Consider the following 21331-nt stretch of genomic DNA (forward strand, 5'->3'; position numbering starts at 1 on the left):
CCATTGTTACGCCACTGCCTCCAAGTACAGTATGTTATCATTATGGACAGCAAGATAAAAATAGCTCTTTGGTTATGGTAAGAAAATATCAGAAAATTAGTTTATATTTTAATTAAACACATTTTCCTTCTAGCAGTATATGAGCCAACACACTACCACAGGAACTTGGATGCATTATAATAATATGGTGCAAATTTGCTGTTGCCCATTGGCATCTTTATAATAAGTGCAGTGTGTAGGGGGACCACACTATACAACGTTACCTGGAATATGCCTCTTAGGGCGGTATTCGCTGCCCCTGACCGGCGAATTTGAGCTCCTGCGGAGGACGCCGCAGGGAGCCTGAGGACGGTGGCAGGCAGGGAGATGGAAGTCTCTCTGCCTGCCCCAGAACATTTGTGGGGGGGAGGTGGGCTCCCCGGGTGCCAGGCAGCACAGGCTGCCCCCCGGGGGTGCCAGCAGGGGACCGGGTATATTCACTACACACGATCATGAATATGTAATGATCGGGTGAAGTGAATATATGAATATCTAATGAGCGGCTCGGCTCCGGCCCCCTGCTGGCTGGTCTGTGTAAAAAAAAAAAAAAAAAAACATTTAAATTAAATATATATTCATGTGCTTACAGCACATGAATAAAAATCGCATGCCCCTTCTTAGAATAAAATTCCAGATTTTTTGACACCAATTGTAAAAAAACAAAACACTTTATTTTAAAAGTTCACCTTCCACTTCACCATAAAAAGATAGCGAATGCTACTCGGTGAATCATGGCGAAAAAAACCTTGAAATGTATTCGCCATCTGGTCATTGAATAGGGTGATTCACCGTTTTAGTCAGAAATTCGCCTTACAGCACAAAATCGCCATAAAAACCTGGCGAATCAGCCTCATTGAATACCGCCCTTAGTAGAGATTAGTTGCAGTAGACTGGCAGAATGAGAGGATGGGGTCTGCACAACATCTGCAGAAGAGCACTCCTCCTCCCTTAAGTCACCCCTAGGGCCTGATTTACTAAGCTTCAAAAGTGATAAAATGGAGAGTGATAAACAGCCAGCCAATCCGCTCCAACCTGCCATGCCACAGACTGTGTTTGAAAAATGTCAGGCAGGAGCCGATTGGCTGCTTGTTTATCACTCTCTATTTGATCACTTTTGAAGCTTAGTACATCTGGCTCGTAGTGACAGTGGCATCAACCTAGAGCAAGCAAAAATAGCAAGCAAAGCAAACAAAGCACACACACACACACACACACACACATATATATATATATATATATATATATATATATATACAGGTGTGGGACGGACCGGCACTCGGCTCCTTAATGAATGTATTCTGCTGTATTCTGCTGCCGTGCCTTCCGATACATGGGATAGCAATAGGAAAATAAATGGCGGCACTCGTAGACTTAGTGGTAAAGTAATGCTTGAAGCATTACTTTACCACCAAGTCTACGAGTGCCGCCATTTATTTTCCTATTGCTATATATATATATATATATATATATATACATATATATATATATATATATATATATATATATACATATATACTGTATATGGCTGTAACCCATTTGCTGCACTTTTTTCCCATGGCTTCCAGCTCATATGGAGGTGAATGTCTGTCTATACTTTGTAAAGCAGTTGTCAAGGGCCTGTCCATCGCCCTGAAAGCCTGCTCCTCTGTGTTATTTTCTGGCAGCAGGCAGGGAAGCTTATGGCAGTGGTCTCCATCTGTATTAATTAAATGTGTGTTTTTTAAGTGACCATTTGTGGGTATAATTTAGTTGTTCTTATACAATAAGCAATTTTTTAATGTCTTATTTTAGCATTGGACAACCATTCCAAGGGGATTATATGGAAATCAGCAAAACCCCCAAATATAAGAAGCTAAGTGATGCAATTGAAGATAAAATAATAATTGCTGACACTGTGAGTAAAATAAACAGAGCCAATGGAAAGGTAAGATTTTTATTTGGGTTTTGATTTAAATGATCTAAGTCACAGTGATTTGCTGTACAGATATGTCAGTGCCATCAATAGGACCAATAATGTATGTCATTAGAGTGGCCTTCTATTGGCCAACCGCAGGGGCGGATTTAGGGAGGAGGGCGCCCCTAGGCACAACAATAATGTTTACTAAGTAGGACAGTTTATAGGGGCAGTATCTGCATGTCCTATCCATTTACACTCTATTTAAGATGGAATATAGTACAATACAGTGGATATTTTGCAGTTATTGGTACATTTTGGGCTGACAGTACTATCACAGGCATCCAAGTGCCGCCCCCAAACATGTGCCGCCCCTAGGCCGGTGCCTCACGTGCCTAATGGGAAATTCGGCTCTGGCCAACCGTTTACACTTGTCTCTCGATCAGTTACCTAGAAGAATATAGGTTCTACTTATCAAATAGCCCAAAAGGGTTTCATTCATAATGTCGACTCCAGTTTTAATGTGGTCTTAATATTGCCCTTCAGAATGTCGACAATGAAGGGAGATCAACATTCCCAATTTTTTTTTCTCATTGTTCATTACAGCAATAAAACATTAATTTTTGTTTGTTTTATGCGTCTCAATATTATTGGTTAGCAGAAGTGGCTCCTGAGTTTGCATGATGTTATTTATTTGTCACACTAGGGGCCAATGCACCTAGGGACTAGTGTATGGCTCTTATTATTGGTTAATGGTAATTGAAGTTTGGTATACTTGATATGCAAATTGTTAGTTAGGTTGAATGTAACAGAAATCTTGATTATTCTTTTTGGTGCAAAGATTTGTAAGTCACTATTCTAAGCTATACTGCCACCTAATGTAGCACAGTGATTTACCAGTCCTTCATTGCATAACTTCACTATGTTCCTTGAATACAGCGCAGCCATTGGATACCTTTCGTAAATTATTCTCTGTGTTTGACTGAGGTAAACAACTGACTGATTGGCTTATTAAAGAAAATCTTTACTGCTTCTTAAATTTCTACTAGATTCAAAAACACACTATTCTATAAAGTTGATATGATATTTAATTATAAAGGATTCCATAAAAGGGAACACTGTAAGGCCCATATTCAGTTTTCCGTGATATGTGGCCACACACATAACGCTAGAATCCAGCATCATCGCCATCTCTGTGCTGCCTGAAGGAGAATTAGTGACGTTAGTGGACATGAAATGTCAACATCCTGCATCTAGGAACCACAAACCTATATGATTAACACTTACCCTTGTGTATATAAATGCCTATTCTCCTATAGATTGTAAGTGTGTGAGCAGGTCCATCTTATCTCTGTCTGTTTCTACCCAGTTTTGTTTTATTACTTGCATGTTCCCAATTGTAAAGCACAATGGAATATGATGGCCCTATATAAGTAACAGTTAATAAATATGATTATATGGAACCAAAATAGGTTTGATAAATACCATGTGGAATGAAAGCTTCACTAAGCTTAACCTATAAATAATTTTTGGTACTCTTTACTTAGAAGGGCGCCCATCTCGGCCATCTCGGGCATTGAATGCACTAAAAAATCAGGTGCGATGCGACCGACGAGATGCCCGAGATTTCCCATAGGGAACAATGTTAAATGTCTCAATTGACCCGATTTTCCTGTTCAATGCCTCAATTGACCCAATTTTTCCATAGGAAACAATGTTAAATGGGCCACAGAGGCCAAATAGGCAGCCTGAAGTGAATAATGGCCACCCGAATTGTTAACGCCACCCCACGATCAACGTCAACCCGAAGCGTGGCGAGCGCAGCGAGCCCGCGAGGGGCGGCGGTACGCGTCCTACGACCTTTTCATACCCCCACTATCCACGTCGGCGTGGAGTTGAGAATAGAAAGTGTGGCGAGCGCAGCGAGGCGAGCACAGCGAGGGGACGCGGATACCTTCACAGGTATCCGCGTCCCCTCGCGGGCTTCACAGCTGTCCGCGTACCCTCGCGGGGCTTGCTGTGCTCGCCACGCTTCGGGCTCGGTGGCTCGCTGCGCTCGCCACACTTTCTATTCTCAACTCCACGCCGACGTGGATAGTGAGGGTATGAAAAGGTCGTAGGACGCATACCGCCGCCCCTCGCGGGCTCGCTGCGCTCGCCACGCATCGGGTTGACGTTGATCGTGGGGTGGCGTTAACAATTCGGGTGGCCATTATACACTTCAGGGTGCCTATTTGGCCTCTGTGGCCCATTTAACATTGTTTCCTATGGAAAAATCGGGTCAATTGAGGCATTGAACAGGAAAATTGGGTCAATTGAGACATTTAACATTGTTCCCTATGGGAAATCTCGGGCATCTCGTCGGTTGATCGCACCCGATTTTTTAGTGCGTTCAATGCCCGAGATTTTTTACTAACGATGCCCACGATCAAAATCGTGGGCGCCCTTCTAAGTAAAGAGTACCTAATTTTTTTCTGTTTATGGAATCTTCAGTCAGTCCTCCGTAATGATGTTTTGTTGCCTTGCTATGGGTCTTGTTCTTTTGTGCTGTGAGTAATAGAGGAAATTAGCCCTGCAGTGAGGAACTGAAAGATTGGAGGGCGAGTCAAGCCAACAGGACCATTGTTTGTTAAGGCCAATGATGGCCAAATTCAGCCCCCACTACCACTAACATTTTATAATTTCCAGTTCTACTTGCTGGTGCACAGTCGTATTGACTACGAACTGGAACAATTTAAATGTTCCACAGGTGGCCAGGAAAAAAGTACCTTTTTTGGGGGGCCCCAAGGACCAAGACCAGCTACCACTGCATTATGTAACCCAGGCTTTCAACTAGTGCCCAGTGGGCACTGAGGGACCCAGGTTTTACTAATCTGTTTTTAAGCCCAAATCAGTATGTTAAGTAGGACCCCATGTAGTTTTATACACTAAATATTAATGAAACACAGAAACAAGTGCGTTCTGATTTACATTTTTTGGTGTTAATATTCAAATACGCCTTTATAAGCTTACTCTGTATGAGGTCTCAGACCTAACATATATTGTTACTGTACCTTATATCTGACTCCTATGGCTTGTAGCTGTGACCTTGACCTCAACATGCTTGTCTTGCCTAACTACCTTTTTGCCTATTCAAACCCGAGAGGTGGTTACCTCAAACCCGAGAGGTGGTTACCTCAAACCCGAGAGGTGGTTACCTCAAACCCGAGAGGTGGTAACCTTAAATTCGAAAGGTGGTAACCTTAAATTCGAAAGGTGGTAACCTCCCAACAGCAGACTCCATATCATCTTGCAGTGGTTCTTGGCTCATTAAACCCTGCTCCTGGATACTGTAAGAGCCAATCTTAGACTGACTAATAAGAATCCATTGTATCAAAATGCCAATATGACACAATAAAAAGATCAATATACTGAATCAAGCTACTAATAAAATAAAAAATAAGAATTTTTCCTGCCCCTATGTCCTTAGCTTTTCCCAGAATTTCCCATCTGTTCACGATGGACTGGACAGAAACATCACATCACGTTTTTTGACACACGGTCGCCATACTGTATATTCGAACCTTATCCGCTCCCTTGAAAATGGCCCTTAAAAATTATTTTTCACATACAGTACCTTGTGGTACCTTCTAGAATCATTAAATAATGATCCACCTTTTTAGCACTATATGGAGACTGATTTTAGTTAACCCCTGCTATATTATTGTACTTGTACTCTGTCATTGTAATTGAATTTAACCATACTGTAAATGGATTGAATTGGAACCTATAGACCAGTGTTTTTCAACCACTGTAACGTGGCACACTAGTGTGCCTTGAGCTGTCCTCAAGTGTGCCCCCAGATCTAGAGATGCCCAAATCAGTTTACAGCTACCACCAGTTCAACTGTTATTTACTGGTCTCTTCTTTTCATGTACAGGGCCAATGTATTTTATTTTTGTTACCTGTGGGAACCAGTATGATTGTTTTTTAAATGGGGCCAATAGGTTTGTTTTTTTTCCTGTGGGGGCCAATGTGTGCCGCAAGGTAAAAAGGTTGAAAATCACTGCTATAGACAATTGTGGGTAGAGATTCGACAATGTCATCTTCATAATTATTTAATTAACACAATGTGCTTATTCTCAGTGACAGAAGACTTGTAGCGGGCAGCATCCCGGCCACTCTGTCTCCTGTATTAGTGATATAAATTAATTATAGAGTAGGGTACTACAGATTAGTTATCCAGGGGACCCTACTCTATAAGTAATTTATGCCACTGAGAATAATTAATTTATCTTGTCACTAAGAATAAGCACATTGTGTTAAGTAAATAATTATGAAGATACTGTGTAATAACAGTTACTAATATTTACCAATATCAGAGTATCAGTGTGTATACCTGATTTAACGCACCCACATCTTTTAATAATAAATAAACAATAAATATCTCCCCCGCCCAGGGCCCCAGGCAAGTCGGGGTGGGGGCGCCCCGGTGTCTGCCGCCCGTGTACCTGTCCTGCGGCGCTGTAATGCTGGTCCCTGCAGTCAATAAGAAATAACGAGCGCTATCCGCCGGGCTATGCGGAAGCGCTTCTGTTTTGGAAACACTGGCCGCACGGCGCACGCTGATTGGCTGAATCTCAGCCAATCAGCAAGCGACCAGTGTTTCCATAGCCAGCTTTTACGCACATATACGCCGCAGGACAGGTACCCGGGCGGCAAGGGGGGGCGAAATACTGCCCTCCAGTGGCCGGCGCCCTAGGCAAATGCCTAGATTGGCTGAATCTCAGCCAATCAGCGTGCCACCAGTGTTTCCATAGCCAGCTTTTACGCACATATACGCCGCAGGACAGGTACCCGGGCGGCAAGGGGGGGGGGGCGAAATACTGCCCTCCAGTGGCCGGCGCCCTAGGCAAATGCCTAGATTTGCCTAGTGGTGGCGCCGGCCCTGCCCCCGCCACGTCAGGATTGTTATATCCTTCTTAAATTGTTTATTAATGTCTTATCTGTTGTATGTATGCTTTTAATAAGAAATCGCAGCTCTTAATTTAACAATTAAAAGTTAGATTTTATTAATCTTTTCTTTTTTGTGCACCACACATAGACATACTTTCCTTTAAACCCTGTATTTGATGTTCCTTTTTATCTAGTGGTAGCACGCCTCTACCCATTACTGACACAGATGTGAATCGTTATGATTATAGAGAGGCTCAATACATGATTGAAAAACGTCCTCTTCCAGTGCAATTGACATCCCCCTCTCTCTTTGTTAACCCCATGTTAACCTTCTTAGGTCTTGTCCTAAGCCCATGGTGACCTTTCTCATCTCCAACAGCAGGCTTATCAGAAGCACAACACATCGGTATTCAATGAGGCTGATTCGCCATGTTTTTATGGCGATTTTGTGCTGTAAGGCGAACTAAAGCGGTGAATTACCCTATTCAATGACCAGATGGCGAATACATTTCAAGGTTTTTTTTGCCATGATTCACCGAGTAGCAATCGCTATCTTTTTATGGTGAAGTGGAATGTGAACTTTTAAAATAAAGTGTTTTGTTTTTTACATTTGGTGTAAAAAAATCAGGAATTTTATTCTGAGGAGGGGCATGCTATTTTTATTCATGTGCTGTAAGCACATGAATATATATTTAATAAAAAAAAATTATTATTATTTTTTTTTACACAGACCAGCCAGCAGGGGGCCGGAGCCGAGACGCTCATTAGATATTCATATATTCACTGCACCCGATCACCCTGCATGATCGGGTGTAGTGAATATACCCGGTCCCCTGCTGGCACCCCCGGGGAGAATGGGTGAGAAGGCAAAAATTCCCTGACACTACCAGAGGTACACTCAGGGAGAAGAGGGAGGAGCCACAAAGTGTCTGAACCTTCAAACCCTGCTTTGCCATCTCCCCTCACCTCTCCTCCTCTTTTCCCCTGGCGTCCTGTACTCTCCCCCCCCCCCCACACACACACTCTCTCCTCCTCTACCCCCCACTCTCATCCTCTAGACCTGACCACTCTCATCTTCCACCCCCCTCTCATCCTCTTCCCCCCTCACTCTCTCGTCCTCTACCCCCCACACACTCTCTCACCCTCTACACTGCCCCCACTCTCATCCTCTACCCCCCTTTCATTCTTTACCCCCCCACACTCTCTCGCCCTCTACCCCCCACTATCATCCTCTACCCCCCTTTTCATTCTCTACTGCCCTACTCATGTAGTCTCCTCTCCCACTCTCGTCATTTTCCCCCCTAATGGGCACATTATTGACAATGGGGCAGGGGGCCCCTTTCAAGATTTTGCTATGGGGCCCACAGAGTAGTCGTTATGCCCCTGCATAAGGTCTCCCCCAGTGGAGCTTACAATCTATATTCCCTACCACATGTAAGCGCACATTCATTCATTCTAGGGTTCATTTTTGTTAGAAGCCAAATAACCTACCAGTATATTTTTGGATTGTGGGAGGAAACCGGAGTACCCGGAGGAAACCCACGAAAGTACAGGGAGAATATACAAACTCCGCACAGTTAGGGCCATGGTGGGAATCAAACCCATGACCTCAGTGCTGTGAGGCAGTAATGCTAACCATTACACCATCCATACTGCCACAAAGTCCTTTTCTAAAGTCTTCATGCATATGCCATTAGTAAATGCCAATATGCATGCAGAGAGTGGTGTGATGCATCACAAGTAACTCTATCTCTATTCACTCCTGAATGAGACACAAATTAATTGTACCTAAGGCCTGATTCAGATTTGTATGCAATACTGATTTTCAAACAACTGAGCATTTATCGGCAGACTACACATGCACTATGGTACTCTAGCAATACCCCTGCAATCAAAAACAAAAATACTGTATAGTGCTATGGAATTTTTGAGGGATGGTGGCCCCAAACCATTACCTTGCCTAGAGGTCTAAATCCCACTGTGTATGGATCATAGGGATGACACAACTAAAGGCCCCCATACACTAGCCGATTTTGGTCAGATTTCAGCCAGATCAGTCGGATCTGGCCGAAATCGGACCAAAATCGGCTAGTTTTCAGATCCGATGCGCGGTCCCGTGCGCATCGGATCTGCATCGGGTGATCGGACCTGCTGCACGTCCGACCACCCGACTTGGGACCTAGTGGGGCGGCGAGGCGGTAGAGGGAGCAGGGGGGGCTGGGGACGCTGCGGGGGACACAGGCGGCATAGAGCCGGGCAGGGGGAGCCGGCGGGAGCTGTCAGTATTGAATTAAAAAAAAAAGCCCATACAATGCATGGGCGGCCTGTGATTGGCTGAGCGCTCTCTCAGCCAGTCAGCAATTGGCTGAGAGAGCACTCAGCCAATCACAGGCTGCCCATTCATTGTATAGGCTTTTTTTTCTAGCACTGACAGCTCCCGCCGGCTCCCCCTGCCCGGCTCTATGCCGCCTGTGTCCCCCGCAGCGTCCCCAGCCCCCCCTGCTCCCTCTACCACCTCGCCGCACAGACGCTGTCCCCCGCAGCGTCCCCAGCAGCGGGGGACACAGACGTGTCCCCCGCAGCGTCCCCAGCCCCCCTGCTCCCACCAGCTCCCACCTCTGTAGCCCCCCCCCCCCCCTCCTGCTCCCCGGGTTTTTTACATGTGATAAATCGAGACGATTTATCACATGTAAAAAATGGCACATCAAGTGCCAATCTAATCAAGCAGCCGGGGAAGCTCAGGGGGAAGTTGGGGGCGACTTGTCCTAAGGACAAGTCGCCCTAGTGTATGAGGGCTTTAAGGTTAACATGCATTGGGTCCACCACTAAAGGTCACCATGGGCGGGGCGTGGCTTGGAGTAGCTCAGAGCCAGACGTGTGAGTCAGCTCTCCCTCCACAATCCTGCTTAAAATCCTGTTTTCTAGCACTGATTTGCTCTCCGCCCTGGGGGGGTGAGGTGAGGTGACCCCCTGCAGTAGCTTTCGAACTACTCTGGCGATTTCTATACCCAGCGTGGATATACTTACAGCTCCTGGAAGTCCGGCGCACTCTGAGGCCTTGTTTGCTGGCGTGGTGTTCCTGCCTGCGCAGCTCCTGTGTGTTCGGCGGGTGCTTTTCTTCAAGGATCCATCTGACTTGCCTTCTGGTGTTCAGCGGTGTCACTCTGGGCTCTTGTCCACTTACCTCCCGGTTAGGGTTGTGGCTGTCCTGCCTCGGTGGCTGGGGCACGGTCGTGGCCATCTTGGGATCCCTTGTGCCTGTATATACAGTAGGTGTCTGCTGACTTGCTCCTGTGTTCCTTCTGACACCATACAGATAGTTGGCTCCCTCACAGCAGGACAGCACGATAGAAGCCCAAAAGCTTCTCTAGGGTAATGCCAATCTGAAGATGGCATTGCCCACTGCATCCAAGTCCTGAAATCTATCACATTCTGCACATTCTGAAAAGTGCATTTTTGGAGGTTTGGTCACATTTTTATCTATGCTGCCTTTTGCCAAGTTGGACACAGCTGCAGTCATCCTTGTCTATTTCTGCAGTTATGTATGTGACTTTATGCTAATTCTAATACAATGCCCTTCCCTGGTTTCATGGACAGATTGTGAATTTAATGTGGCCCTGGACAAAATGTCAAATAGTGCCCCCCTTACATTCCCAGATCGCCAGCCTGCCATCTTTTAACCCAGAATACACCCCCACCCCACCCATTACTTCCTAACTTACACTCACTCCACCAGTCTGTTACCCTCTATCTGCCACTGGCAGCTCCCACAGTTATGTTGGCTGACCGGGAATCTTCAAGACAACTTCTATTGTCAATCCAGTCACATTTAAAGAAAACTCTCTTACTCCCCACATACTGTACAGTGGATGAGATTCAGCCAATCAGCGTGCGGCCAGTGTTTTCACAACAGAAGCGCTTCCGCGTAGCCAGGCGGATAGCGCTCGTTATTTCTTGACTGCAGGGACCCCCCGCTGCCGCCGCCGCAAGCTTTATATACACAGCCGCAGGACAGGTACACGCCCCCCCCGGCACCGGGGCGCCCCCACCCCGACTCGCCTGGGGCGCTCTGGTGCCTTGCACCGGCCCTGCAAACCACTAACCATAACCCTTAACCCAAACTGCTAAACCCTACACCAACCCAAATACCCTGTACCTAAAGGTGCCCATACACTGCTGCAACGTCTCGCAGCAGTGTTTAGACACCCAATACCCTGGCAAGCTGCCAGGACCTTCCCGGCGGCAGGGACTCATGTGATCCGTTGTGATGGATCGCATGCTTCCCGCCTCCCTTGCCGCCAGGAGGAAGGTCCCAGGACGGGTGGTCGGACGGGCAGCAGGTCCAACCACTCTGTCGGGTCCAATGCACACGGGACCATGCATCGGACCAGACAGCATTTCAGGGAGAGGCGATTTGGTCCGATTTAACGGGCCGATTGGTCACGATCGGCCGAAATCGGACAAAACTGCCTCAACTCTAATATCCCTATTCCTCATACCTTATCCCAAACCCCTAAACTAAATGTGATGCCGAGGTATTGAGTGCGAGGCTGCATCTGATACCTCGGATTAGTGTATGGGGGCCTTTACACACTTGGGTTGATTTTTATTGGGATTAGCCTACCAATATATTTTTAGATTGCGTGAGGAAACCAGAGAAACCCACGCAAGCACAGAGAGAATATATAAACTTTGCACAGTTAAGGCCATAGTGGGAATCAAACCCATGACCTCAGTGCTGTAAGGCACAAATGCTAACCATTACACCATCCATAGTACCCAAATTGTGTTTAAGTTCTTTTTAAATCCTTGAATTCTTATACAAAGCTTAGAAGTTGGATCTTTTTTTTTTTTTTTTTTAAAGTAGTGCAGGAATTTTTCTCCTGTGAATAACTAGGACTGGTTTTATACTGTAAAAAAAATCTATAAACTTCACATGTTTTGCACGTAATGTTGGTCAAAATGCACTTTAATGAGATAGCTGAGTTTCCTAGGTTTAGCTAAACATTCCTTTTCATTCTCAGGGGGCAACAAGGATTTTCTTGTTGACAAAGAGTAATGTCATTATTGCTGACCACAAGTCAGGCCAGATCAAGCTGGAAGTTCCCCTGGGAGATGTTACCAAAGTGAGCATGAGTTCCCAAAATGATGGTTTTTTTGCAGTCCATCTCAAGGAGGTATGTGTTATTAATAAAAATGTGTGTGTGTTTGTGTATGTAATATATATATATATTTCTTTATTTGTGTGTACTTGCATATATTATTAATACTATTGTGTACATACTCGCACCGAAGCCTCCCCTTCTGTAAACATTAAAAGTATATGAAATTTTCTAAATTATACGGCTTTTAACATTTTTTACGAAAATATTCGCCAAGCAATAGCAACTTCTATTAAAATCTTTTCTATCAGTTTTCCAATAGTTGATTTTTCTATTTAACAAGTGTGAAAATTCACAGAAAGCAAGTTTTCTTTTTTTTTTTTGCAAATAAATTCTTTATTTAAATTCGTAATATTAATACAGCGGATTCGGTATGAAATCCCGATGGTCAAAATCCCAAATGGGTCATAATACCGACAAGGACAAAATCCCGACAAGGTCAAAATACCGACATTTAAAATCCCGACAAGGTCAAAATACTGACATATAGAATGTACAGGTGAAACAGTCAACATGACTTTGTTTCGCGAAGTCGACATGGTTTTTTTCACTGTTTTTTTTACCCGAATGTTGACACGGTTGACATGGATACAGTTGGAAGTGAATCACAGCCCCTCACATCGCTCCCCATGCTTCGGACACTATTGTATTCTCCCACCACGCCCTAGTGGATGGTAGGGTATGAAATACCGCCTGTCGGCACATGACGGGTCAAGAAACTGTGAAAAAATCCATGTCGACCTTGCGACCTGTCGACACAAACTCATGTTGACTGTTTCACCTGTACATTCTATATGTCGGTATTTTGACCTTGTTGGGATTTTAAATGTCAGGATGTTGTCCTTGTCGGGATTTTAAGTGTCGGGATTTTGTCCTTGTCGGTATTATGACCCATTCGGGATTTTGACCCTGTCGGGATTTTGACTGCATCCCAATACAGCTACTGTAAACTTTCCTCTGGTTTATGGAAGCCAAAAACCTTGCGTTAGGCAACATTAAACTAGCAAATTGGATTATTATAGTTAATTAAATATGCATCGCAGAGTGGGAAGTAGGACTCGCCCACAAATTTTATTTTTAATTTGTTTACACAAATAAATCTGAAAGATGTCAATATTATGATTTGAAATAACGAACAATATGTATTCTGTGCAGAAATTACAATCTTTCTGTTTTCAGCCTGGAAACACCCATACTGTGTAAAGGAGCCCACACACGCACCGTTGCCGGCGGTGCGATGCTGTACGATGGGGTGCACGCGGGTGCCGCGGCACCTCATCGTACAGTACAAAAAGTATGTGCTGCACATACTTTTTGTACTAGCTTTTTCTAGCATAGCATCCCATCGCATGCACATCGTATGCACAAGGCATACGATGCGATGCTATGTGTGCTAGTTAAGCCCACAACGCACGCCGGGATCGGTGCGTGTGTGGGCTGCATGACAAAACCGTAACACACAATATTACCAGATATAAGATAAACTGCCGCTTTTCAAGGGTGTCTTTGTGTTTTAGCTCTTATTGACCCTACATTCATACATGTAAAAAGGAAAATATGTTCAGATGGTTTATATGGGTATATGGTATACAGTATACATAGGTTTTATACATGCATCTTTCTGAATGAGAGGCATTGCGTGATATCGATCACACCTAAAATGCTAATTGTAGATTAATGGAATAAAAAAAAATTTCATTCATTTAAATCATAATAGTATAATCTAGATTTAGATAATTGTATTCATTCATTATTTTTAATTAGCGGAGATGAAAGCCCAAATCTGGTCTCCAGTTCCACTGTGCCTGCATGAGCTGGCTGGCCTAACCATTAAGTGAAATGTTACTTTATCTGCTTCCTGTGAGATATCTCTTTTAAACTCTATGATGATTTATTTATGTATATATATATATATATATATATATATACATAAATAAATCATCACAAGGATACATTTTCTGAACAATGTATCATCATTTTCTTACACATAAGGGGTCATTCTGGTTCTTTTGCTCCCTCGCATGTTCGCACGGGGGAGCGTAGTTTTGTTTCTGCGCATGCGCGCATTTATGCACGTGTGCATTTATGCGCATGTGCAGGCTCTCAGGCGATATGCTTAGTTGTCAGCCTGTTTGCTTAGAGCAGTAGGGGTGGCGGGCCCAGGTCACGCCCATTGGAAAGCCCAGCATTTCATGGGTGTCCCCATGGTATTGCGGACGTCAGCCACCTGCCCTGCCTTCGCCGGAAACCAACTAATATTTTTGCTTGCTTGTGAGGGGATACAGCAGTGGCGATGCGGAGGGTGGCGGGGCAGGCCCTCTGGGACTCGGTAAGCTACGAGTTTCGCAGCTTACTGGGTCCACCAGAATCAGGGCCATAGTCCCCTATTTTTAAATGCAGCTCTCCTAGTTTCATCTGTTAACGTATTGTGTTTGTTCCATACATAGGGCAAGATGTACTAAGCCTTTAAAAGTGCTAAAATGGAGAGTGATAAACTGCCACCCAATTAGCTCCTAACTGTCCTTTTCCAAGCAGCACCTGCTGCATGACAGTTAGGGGCTGATTGGCTGGCACTTTATAACTCCATTTTATCACTTTTCAGGCTTAGTACAGTGAGTGTGCAGAGCTATTAGTGTTTGATTCGATGTGAGGCACAGTTATCTCCTGGAAGGAGCTGGATTACTGGGTCACATTATGTAACATAGGGGCAGATTTATTAAACTAGGAGAAGAGATAAACTGGAGATAAAGCGGAGAAAAGGTAAAAGGAGATATAGCACCAGCCAATCAACTCCCAACTGTCTTTTTCAAACACAGCTGATTGGCTGTGCTTTATCTCCTTTTACCTTTTCTCCGCTTTATCTCCAGTTTATCTCTTCTCCAAGCTTAATAAATCTGCCCCACAGAGTCTGGTTTCTATAAGTTTGCAGGCAACTAGGGATTTCTATGGTGCTGGCAGGGCAGATTTCTTGGGCAGCTCCTCACAATATTATCTTATCAGAATTTGAATGTTTGATACTTGCGTTCAGAATAATTTAACTGTAATTAATAGTTCTGTGATTTCATATCTTATTATAACCAGGGCTCTACAGCAGCCGGCAAGGGGGACTTTCTCTTCAGCAGCGATCATCTCATAGAGATGGCTACCAAACTCTACCGTACCACATTGATGCAGACAAAGCAAAAAATCTTCATAGAGATTGCAGACGAGTAAGTTGTGCACAGAAAATGTAATGTGTTTTAAGAACTGCAGAAGTTAGGACCATGAAAATGCTTTATATCCAATATTGTCTCCAAAGCATTGTCATAATCCTCATCTCACCCATCTGATAATGATATAAAACTTGGCTTTTCAGCTACAAACTTGCAGCATATGGGCGCCTTAAAGTCTGATTGTTCACTGAATGCAAACATGTACTTTTGTGTATTAACTCTTATTACCAAGAATTGCTCACGCAAACAAGCAGGGTTGTTCTGTCTAAAGGGAATGTATGCGGGCAGAGAATTCATGGGCGTATTTATAAGAGGGGCAGGGTGTTCAGGCCACACTTCACACACTGCCCCCATGGATAATACCTGTCCCAGGAGTGCTACAGAAATCACTGGGAATAGAGTTCTATGGATGTGCAGTAGAGAAATCGCCGGTGTAATGACACTGATGTCCTCTTCCCTGAGATTTGTGCATGTGCCAAAGGTTCCAAAACATTGGGCTCAAAGCACCATCACTGTCCAGGTTTTAGGTATATCCATGGCTCAGCACAAATGGTTAGACTGTGCTAATAAAGTACTAATTACTGTAGGTCACTTATGGCCAAGCATAGATATTCTTAAACTCTGGCCCATTTGGGTGCGGCTGCCTTCTGGAACACATTTGATAACCTATGGCATATTCAGTAGACGGACACAGAGCCAGCTCAGAGCATGTGCTGGCAAGGGGGCCCCTTGCATGATCCCTTCCACTCTTAATTAAGATGTATAAAAAAATCATATATTAAAATGCTTTGCTGGTACTGATTACTAACTTTAGTTCATAAATTCCATTTCCTGAATAAACATTTGTTACCACCTAGATATTCATTTTTCAGAAATGGTTTTTGGAAGTCACCAGAATAAATGTTTGACAAAGATTAATTACATTAATGACATTGGTGGTCTTTAAACTTATGTATGCTGAGAATGATCTACCTTATTTTTGGTAGATCATTACATTATTATTGTGGAAGAATAAGGGACTGATTCAGGGTACGGCACAAAGCTGCTGCGTCTGCATGAGGCGGCTCATAGGGTGACTCATCTCAGCTGCATTGCCACTTGCAGTTATATTATGGGAACTGGGCAGCAAAAGGGTTTTTGTACTTAAATAATGGAAACAAAATGAAGGCCTATTTAGGAGGGAGCATAATGCAGCGGTCTGGCTAATTGAAGAGGGATCTCTTTGCCTTCTTTTATTTCATTTAAAGTTAAATGTAGTTAAAAATCAGCATTATCATTTGACCTGCTCCTTTATCCAAAGTTTTAATTATAAACCTGATATAGACCCATGTGCAGATCTCCGGAAATTGCTACGAATTCCGGAGATCTGTGCTTGCACTTTATAAAATTTTGCGGGCACATCGCGGGGCAGGTCCCGGCATGTGAGGTGTCCTTGCCCTGTGCTGGGCGGCCCCTGTGCCTCCTAGCAGCAGGAGTTGTAGTCTATTTTATCCTACAATGGAGTCTGAATCAGACTCTATATCCATAATGATTAACCTATTCAGGGAGTATAGTTGTAAACTAATAATCCTAATTGGTACTAATATTTTATTAGTAAAAATCAGTCTGTTTTTTTTTAAATGCCCCATCTGCTATATATTATGCAAAGCTTAGCTCTGTGTGTTGTCATGGGTTATTGCCACGGGTTCAGAATCAAACCAAGACAGTGTTATCTTTGATCATGACATCTGGAAGCATGATGGCTCCTTTGGATCAAGGCACCTGCTGTATTAACTGCAAAGTTTCTGAAAGTATATAACAAAGGATTGTAAGAAAATACAAAATAACTTTTAAAGATGAACCTTTTTTGCAAAATACTATTAATTTCATTCTATTAGTGATATTTAGGAATTCAGTTTTATTAAAGTGAATTTAAGGGCTGATGTAGAGTGAGACGTTTGTTCAGTACACATTTTCATAAAGTCTTATGCTGCCCTCCATGTACCGATTGCGATTGCATCTTGTGCTTACAACTCCTACTAGTTTCTAGAGGCAGATCAGGGATAAGAGAGTGGGGGTTTAGTCTAGGCCAAGTGAATAACTCCCAACCATTTTTTGGCAATAGAGTCCTGCTGTTGGGGAGCTGTCCCGCTCTCCCACCCATGGGTCACCAGTGTCCCATAGTCAGGGCAGCCGAGGGGGGGGGGGGGGGGGGGAGCGGGTACCAGGCTTGCTGGAGGGGCCCCGCAGGGGCCCTTGTCCGACAAAGGTAATCATTCCATGTACAAAAGCTAATACAGGTTGAGTATCCTGTATCCGGATATCCGTTATCCGAATTATTCCGAAAACCAAACATTCCAGAAAGTGGAAAAAAAATATTTTTTTTTGCTAAAAACTTACTGGGGACAACTGTAACAGCACTACTGAGGACATGATATGTAACTGGCACTATATATATATGTGCAAGACAATGATTGCTTGGCATTTAAATTCAGTATCTGAGATAGTACACAAATTTTGTTTCATGTTTTGAAACCTTGTTTTTTTGAACAAATAAAATATATTTGTGTGTAGTTCATGTGTTTGCACAACATAAATGCAAGATACTTCAAAATACATAATTGAAATATTAAAATATTCCGAAATACGGAATAATCCGTTATCCAAAATCCTCCTGGTCCCGAGCATTTTGGATAAGGGATACTCAACCTGCAGTAATATTTTCTTACTGTTTTCTAAATCTTATTTTCAATGTGTTCTCTATTATCACATATGATATTTATCAAGACTTAGACAGGGGTAAAGTACCAACCAATCTGTTCCTGTCTGTTTTTGAACACAGACTGTAAAGTGCCAGTTTGGAGCTGATTGGTACTTTATCCCTCTCCACTTTCTCTCTTCATGCATTGATAAATCTTTAATATAGTAAGACAATGATGCTGAAAGCAACACTAGTCATTATGGAGTTAACAACAGTATTTTGGGGTCACTTTTCAAACTTTTTTTTTTTTTCCCCACAGGTTCTTAGTGCAGTTCAAGCAAGACAAAGTCTGTGTAAAGTTCATACAAGGAACCCAGAAAAATGGCAACATCCCCACCTGTAAGCGGAAAAACAATCGCCTTCTGGAAGTGGCAGTGCCATAATGGCACGGAGTTTAATATACGGACTAGCTCATCTGTAACCGTGCAATTTTAGTGACGGGTTGTGGGAGGTTCAGCTTTTTCTTTTATTGTGGATTGTGCCAAAGGTGGGCGGAAGTGTTGTGACTTCAGTCTAAGAGATTCAATAATACTAAGAACAGTATAGGCTTAATCATAATTCACCTTTCCATGCGGCTGTTTTAATCTAATACAATAAATCCAAATAAAAGGTTTCTTGTCCGCAATCTCTAGATCGAACCCATTGTTTTGCAAAAACAAGCTATCCCTATAGTAGTACCTTTTGGATATTTGATACACAGTATTTTAAATGTGTCCGTTTTATATTGCACAATGTAAAATACTTAGGGTTATATTTACTGAAGATTGAGTTTTATCTATTTTATTATTTTAAATGACAAACATCAGTCTATATCCAAATCATTGTTGTGCTGCTGCAACATGCATTTTTAACTAACATTTAAAGATAAATATAAAAAATCGCCTTTTAGTGAATGTGTGTTACTACTCCTGGAAAGCCACATCCATTTAGATTGATTTTAGTAGATATAAATCAATTGAAAATCAACCTTTGGTAAATATACCTCTAAGCACACCCTAATGGTTGTCTATTAGAATAGTTATCACCCTCCATCATTTCATTTCTACCTGTAAAAGACTTTTAAACTTGCATTTATCCTTTTCGATTATAAAATTAATTAAATATAGATCTACTCCATCAAATACAAAACAGTCTCTATTTTCCTGCAGTGCATATAATCTGCCATAAACCAGTGAATTCCCTAGAAATAAGATTTGGTGTAGAACTTTGGCCTAGCAGACTAAGCAGAAAGTAAAGGGTCTTGTGTTTGCCAATTCAGAAGATGTGTTAAGTTATGTTTTAAGTCTTGATGCATCTTAACTACATTGTTATAGGAATGTAGTGTAATGACAGCTTCTGTTATTTTAATTATGTGTTAAAAATCATTTGGGTTGTATTTATTAATGTTTACTTCTTATGACTGAGTATCCAGTAGATGTAGTCTTCACTATGAACCACGCAGAGTATCAGCTGAGTGTGGTAGCTCTAAGTGACTGCATTACAGGAATGTGCCATCAGGGAGAGTATACAAGGAATCTTCTCAAAGGTTAGAGACCAAGAACTTGCCTACTAAGCCACCTAACTGCATGAGATCACACCCACTTTCTGATAAACTGAGACTGGAATAAACTTGTCAAAAATAGGACTACTGGCATATATAGTACAGTTTCTATGCCTTGTATATAATTATCCTCTAAACAGAGCCAGGCAGGGTGAAACGTAAGGGGAGATTTATGAAACCTATAGAGGACAAGTGTATGTGTCGCCCAATTCGAGTTTAGCTATTATTTATCTAGTACATTGCATGCCATAATATGATTTGCTAGAACATGATTGGTTGCTATGGGCAACACTTCCACTTGTTGTCTATAGAAGGCATATATCCCTAATAGGGTTTTGTTTGTGTGTTATTCACCATAGTCACGTGGGCAGCGATAGCTACAGTCTCATGATCAGATGTAGTGCAAACTCCTAGTGATACACGACTGGCAATATCTCAGCCAATGTTTTTATCATTTTATTTGTATTGATTTTACTATAGTTTTTATTCAAATATAACTGATACAGTTTGGCAAAAACAACTTCTTTTTTTTTTTGTACACATTTGTAAGTACATCAAGGGAAGTTGTCTACACTATGACCAGTCTGCCATAGTTATTAGGCCCTCTTGTACTGAATGACCACAAATACTGTACATCACAGATATGGCATTTATTCTGTATTCACCATGTTGCCTTCCAGATGACACTAATCTGACTCATTTGTAATCCTGTTTGAGAAATTCATTTCATGCAAATATTGTCTGAGGTCTTATATCCCAAATGCAGAAATCTGTCAATCTGACAACCCACAAGTGACAGAGCTGGGACATTTCACATTCCATATACATGTTTTTTTTTACTGAAACAAGTATGTTTGTCCTACCTACCAAATATTAATTACAAAAAGCCTTATGTCCATTGTCTGCAAAGTATGGAAGTAATTAAAGCTAGGGCCTTATATAATAATTAATGGGATTATATCCATAACCCACAAGGATTTGCTATATGACACAATTAGTATGCAGATCTTGACTGTATATTAACATTTGATTTTTAATATTTTAGTGATATTTAAGTTAACCGGATAATCATGAAAGGAAAAGGTCTAGTGGTGTATTGTGTTATATCCTATACAATGTGCAATAATCATTCACTTTGGCAATATTTATTTCACAATACTGTGTAATTAAATACTCCTGTAAGTATGTTGGCGTTTTGGACAGATAATTGGTGGTGATTATCAGTGAAATGCATTACTGGGAGCAGTCTCCAGTTTCCTGCAGGTGGAGACCAGAAAAGAAATGGTTCCTTAGTACTATTTCAATTGTCCTCTCCTGTCTTACCTGTTTGTATTCTCATTTAGTTTTTATTAATCATGTACCTATTGTAAACTGCACACAAACGTTCCTCCAATCTAGGTCATTCTTTGTAATTTGAAGAAATTAATATTTTATAAAACTGAGACATGACATGAAAAACCTTGTGCTTTTGGCTTTTTTTTCATGTTTCCTGGATTTATTTCCTTAATTACCATTGACAATAATAGTATGACAAAATGCTTGTAACATTAGTTATTAGCTAGCACTTTAATACAATTGGAAGTGTGAAGCTACACCCCCCTCTATGCCCCATCAACCCCTTAGTCTTACAAATGTGACAAGTCAGTCGGGCACTGCAAGACTGAGCTCCAACCTCTCATAATGTTTTTGTTTTATCAGTCAGCACATATTCGTATTCAGATTGTACCTCAGAAGAGCCTCCTCCCCCCCCCCCCCCCCATTATTATAGTAGAAGGGTCCAGGTCTCTGGCAACCTGACAGTGGCAAGAC

The 21331-nt window shown here is 42.4% G+C and overlaps 1 protein-coding gene across 5 annotated transcripts in view; it reads left to right on the forward strand.

Annotated features, from left to right (window-relative positions):
- The window catches only part of MYO1B (myosin IB), a 299289-nt gene extending 278315 nt beyond the window's left edge, over positions 1 to 20974 (forward strand). For all 5 annotated transcript variants that reach the window (XM_083153484.1, XM_083153488.1, XM_083153487.1 and 2 more), the window contains 4 exons: positions 1831 to 1963; positions 11893 to 12045; positions 15112 to 15239; positions 18242 to 20974. In XM_083153484.1, coding sequence (XP_083009610.1) covers positions 1831 to 1963; positions 11893 to 12045; positions 15112 to 15239; positions 18242 to 18365 — 538 coding nt within the window. In that variant the 3' untranslated portion in view covers positions 18366 to 20974. The remainder of the gene's footprint in view (positions 1 to 1830; positions 1964 to 11892; positions 12046 to 15111; positions 15240 to 18241) is intronic.
- Positions 20975 to 21331: the final 357 nt, after the last annotated feature.

Source organism: Crinia signifera, chromosome 7, assembly GCF_055691185.1.
Source record: "Crinia signifera chromosome 7, ASM5569118v1, whole genome shotgun sequence".
NCBI lineage: Eukaryota > Metazoa > Chordata > Amphibia > Anura > Myobatrachidae > Crinia > Crinia signifera.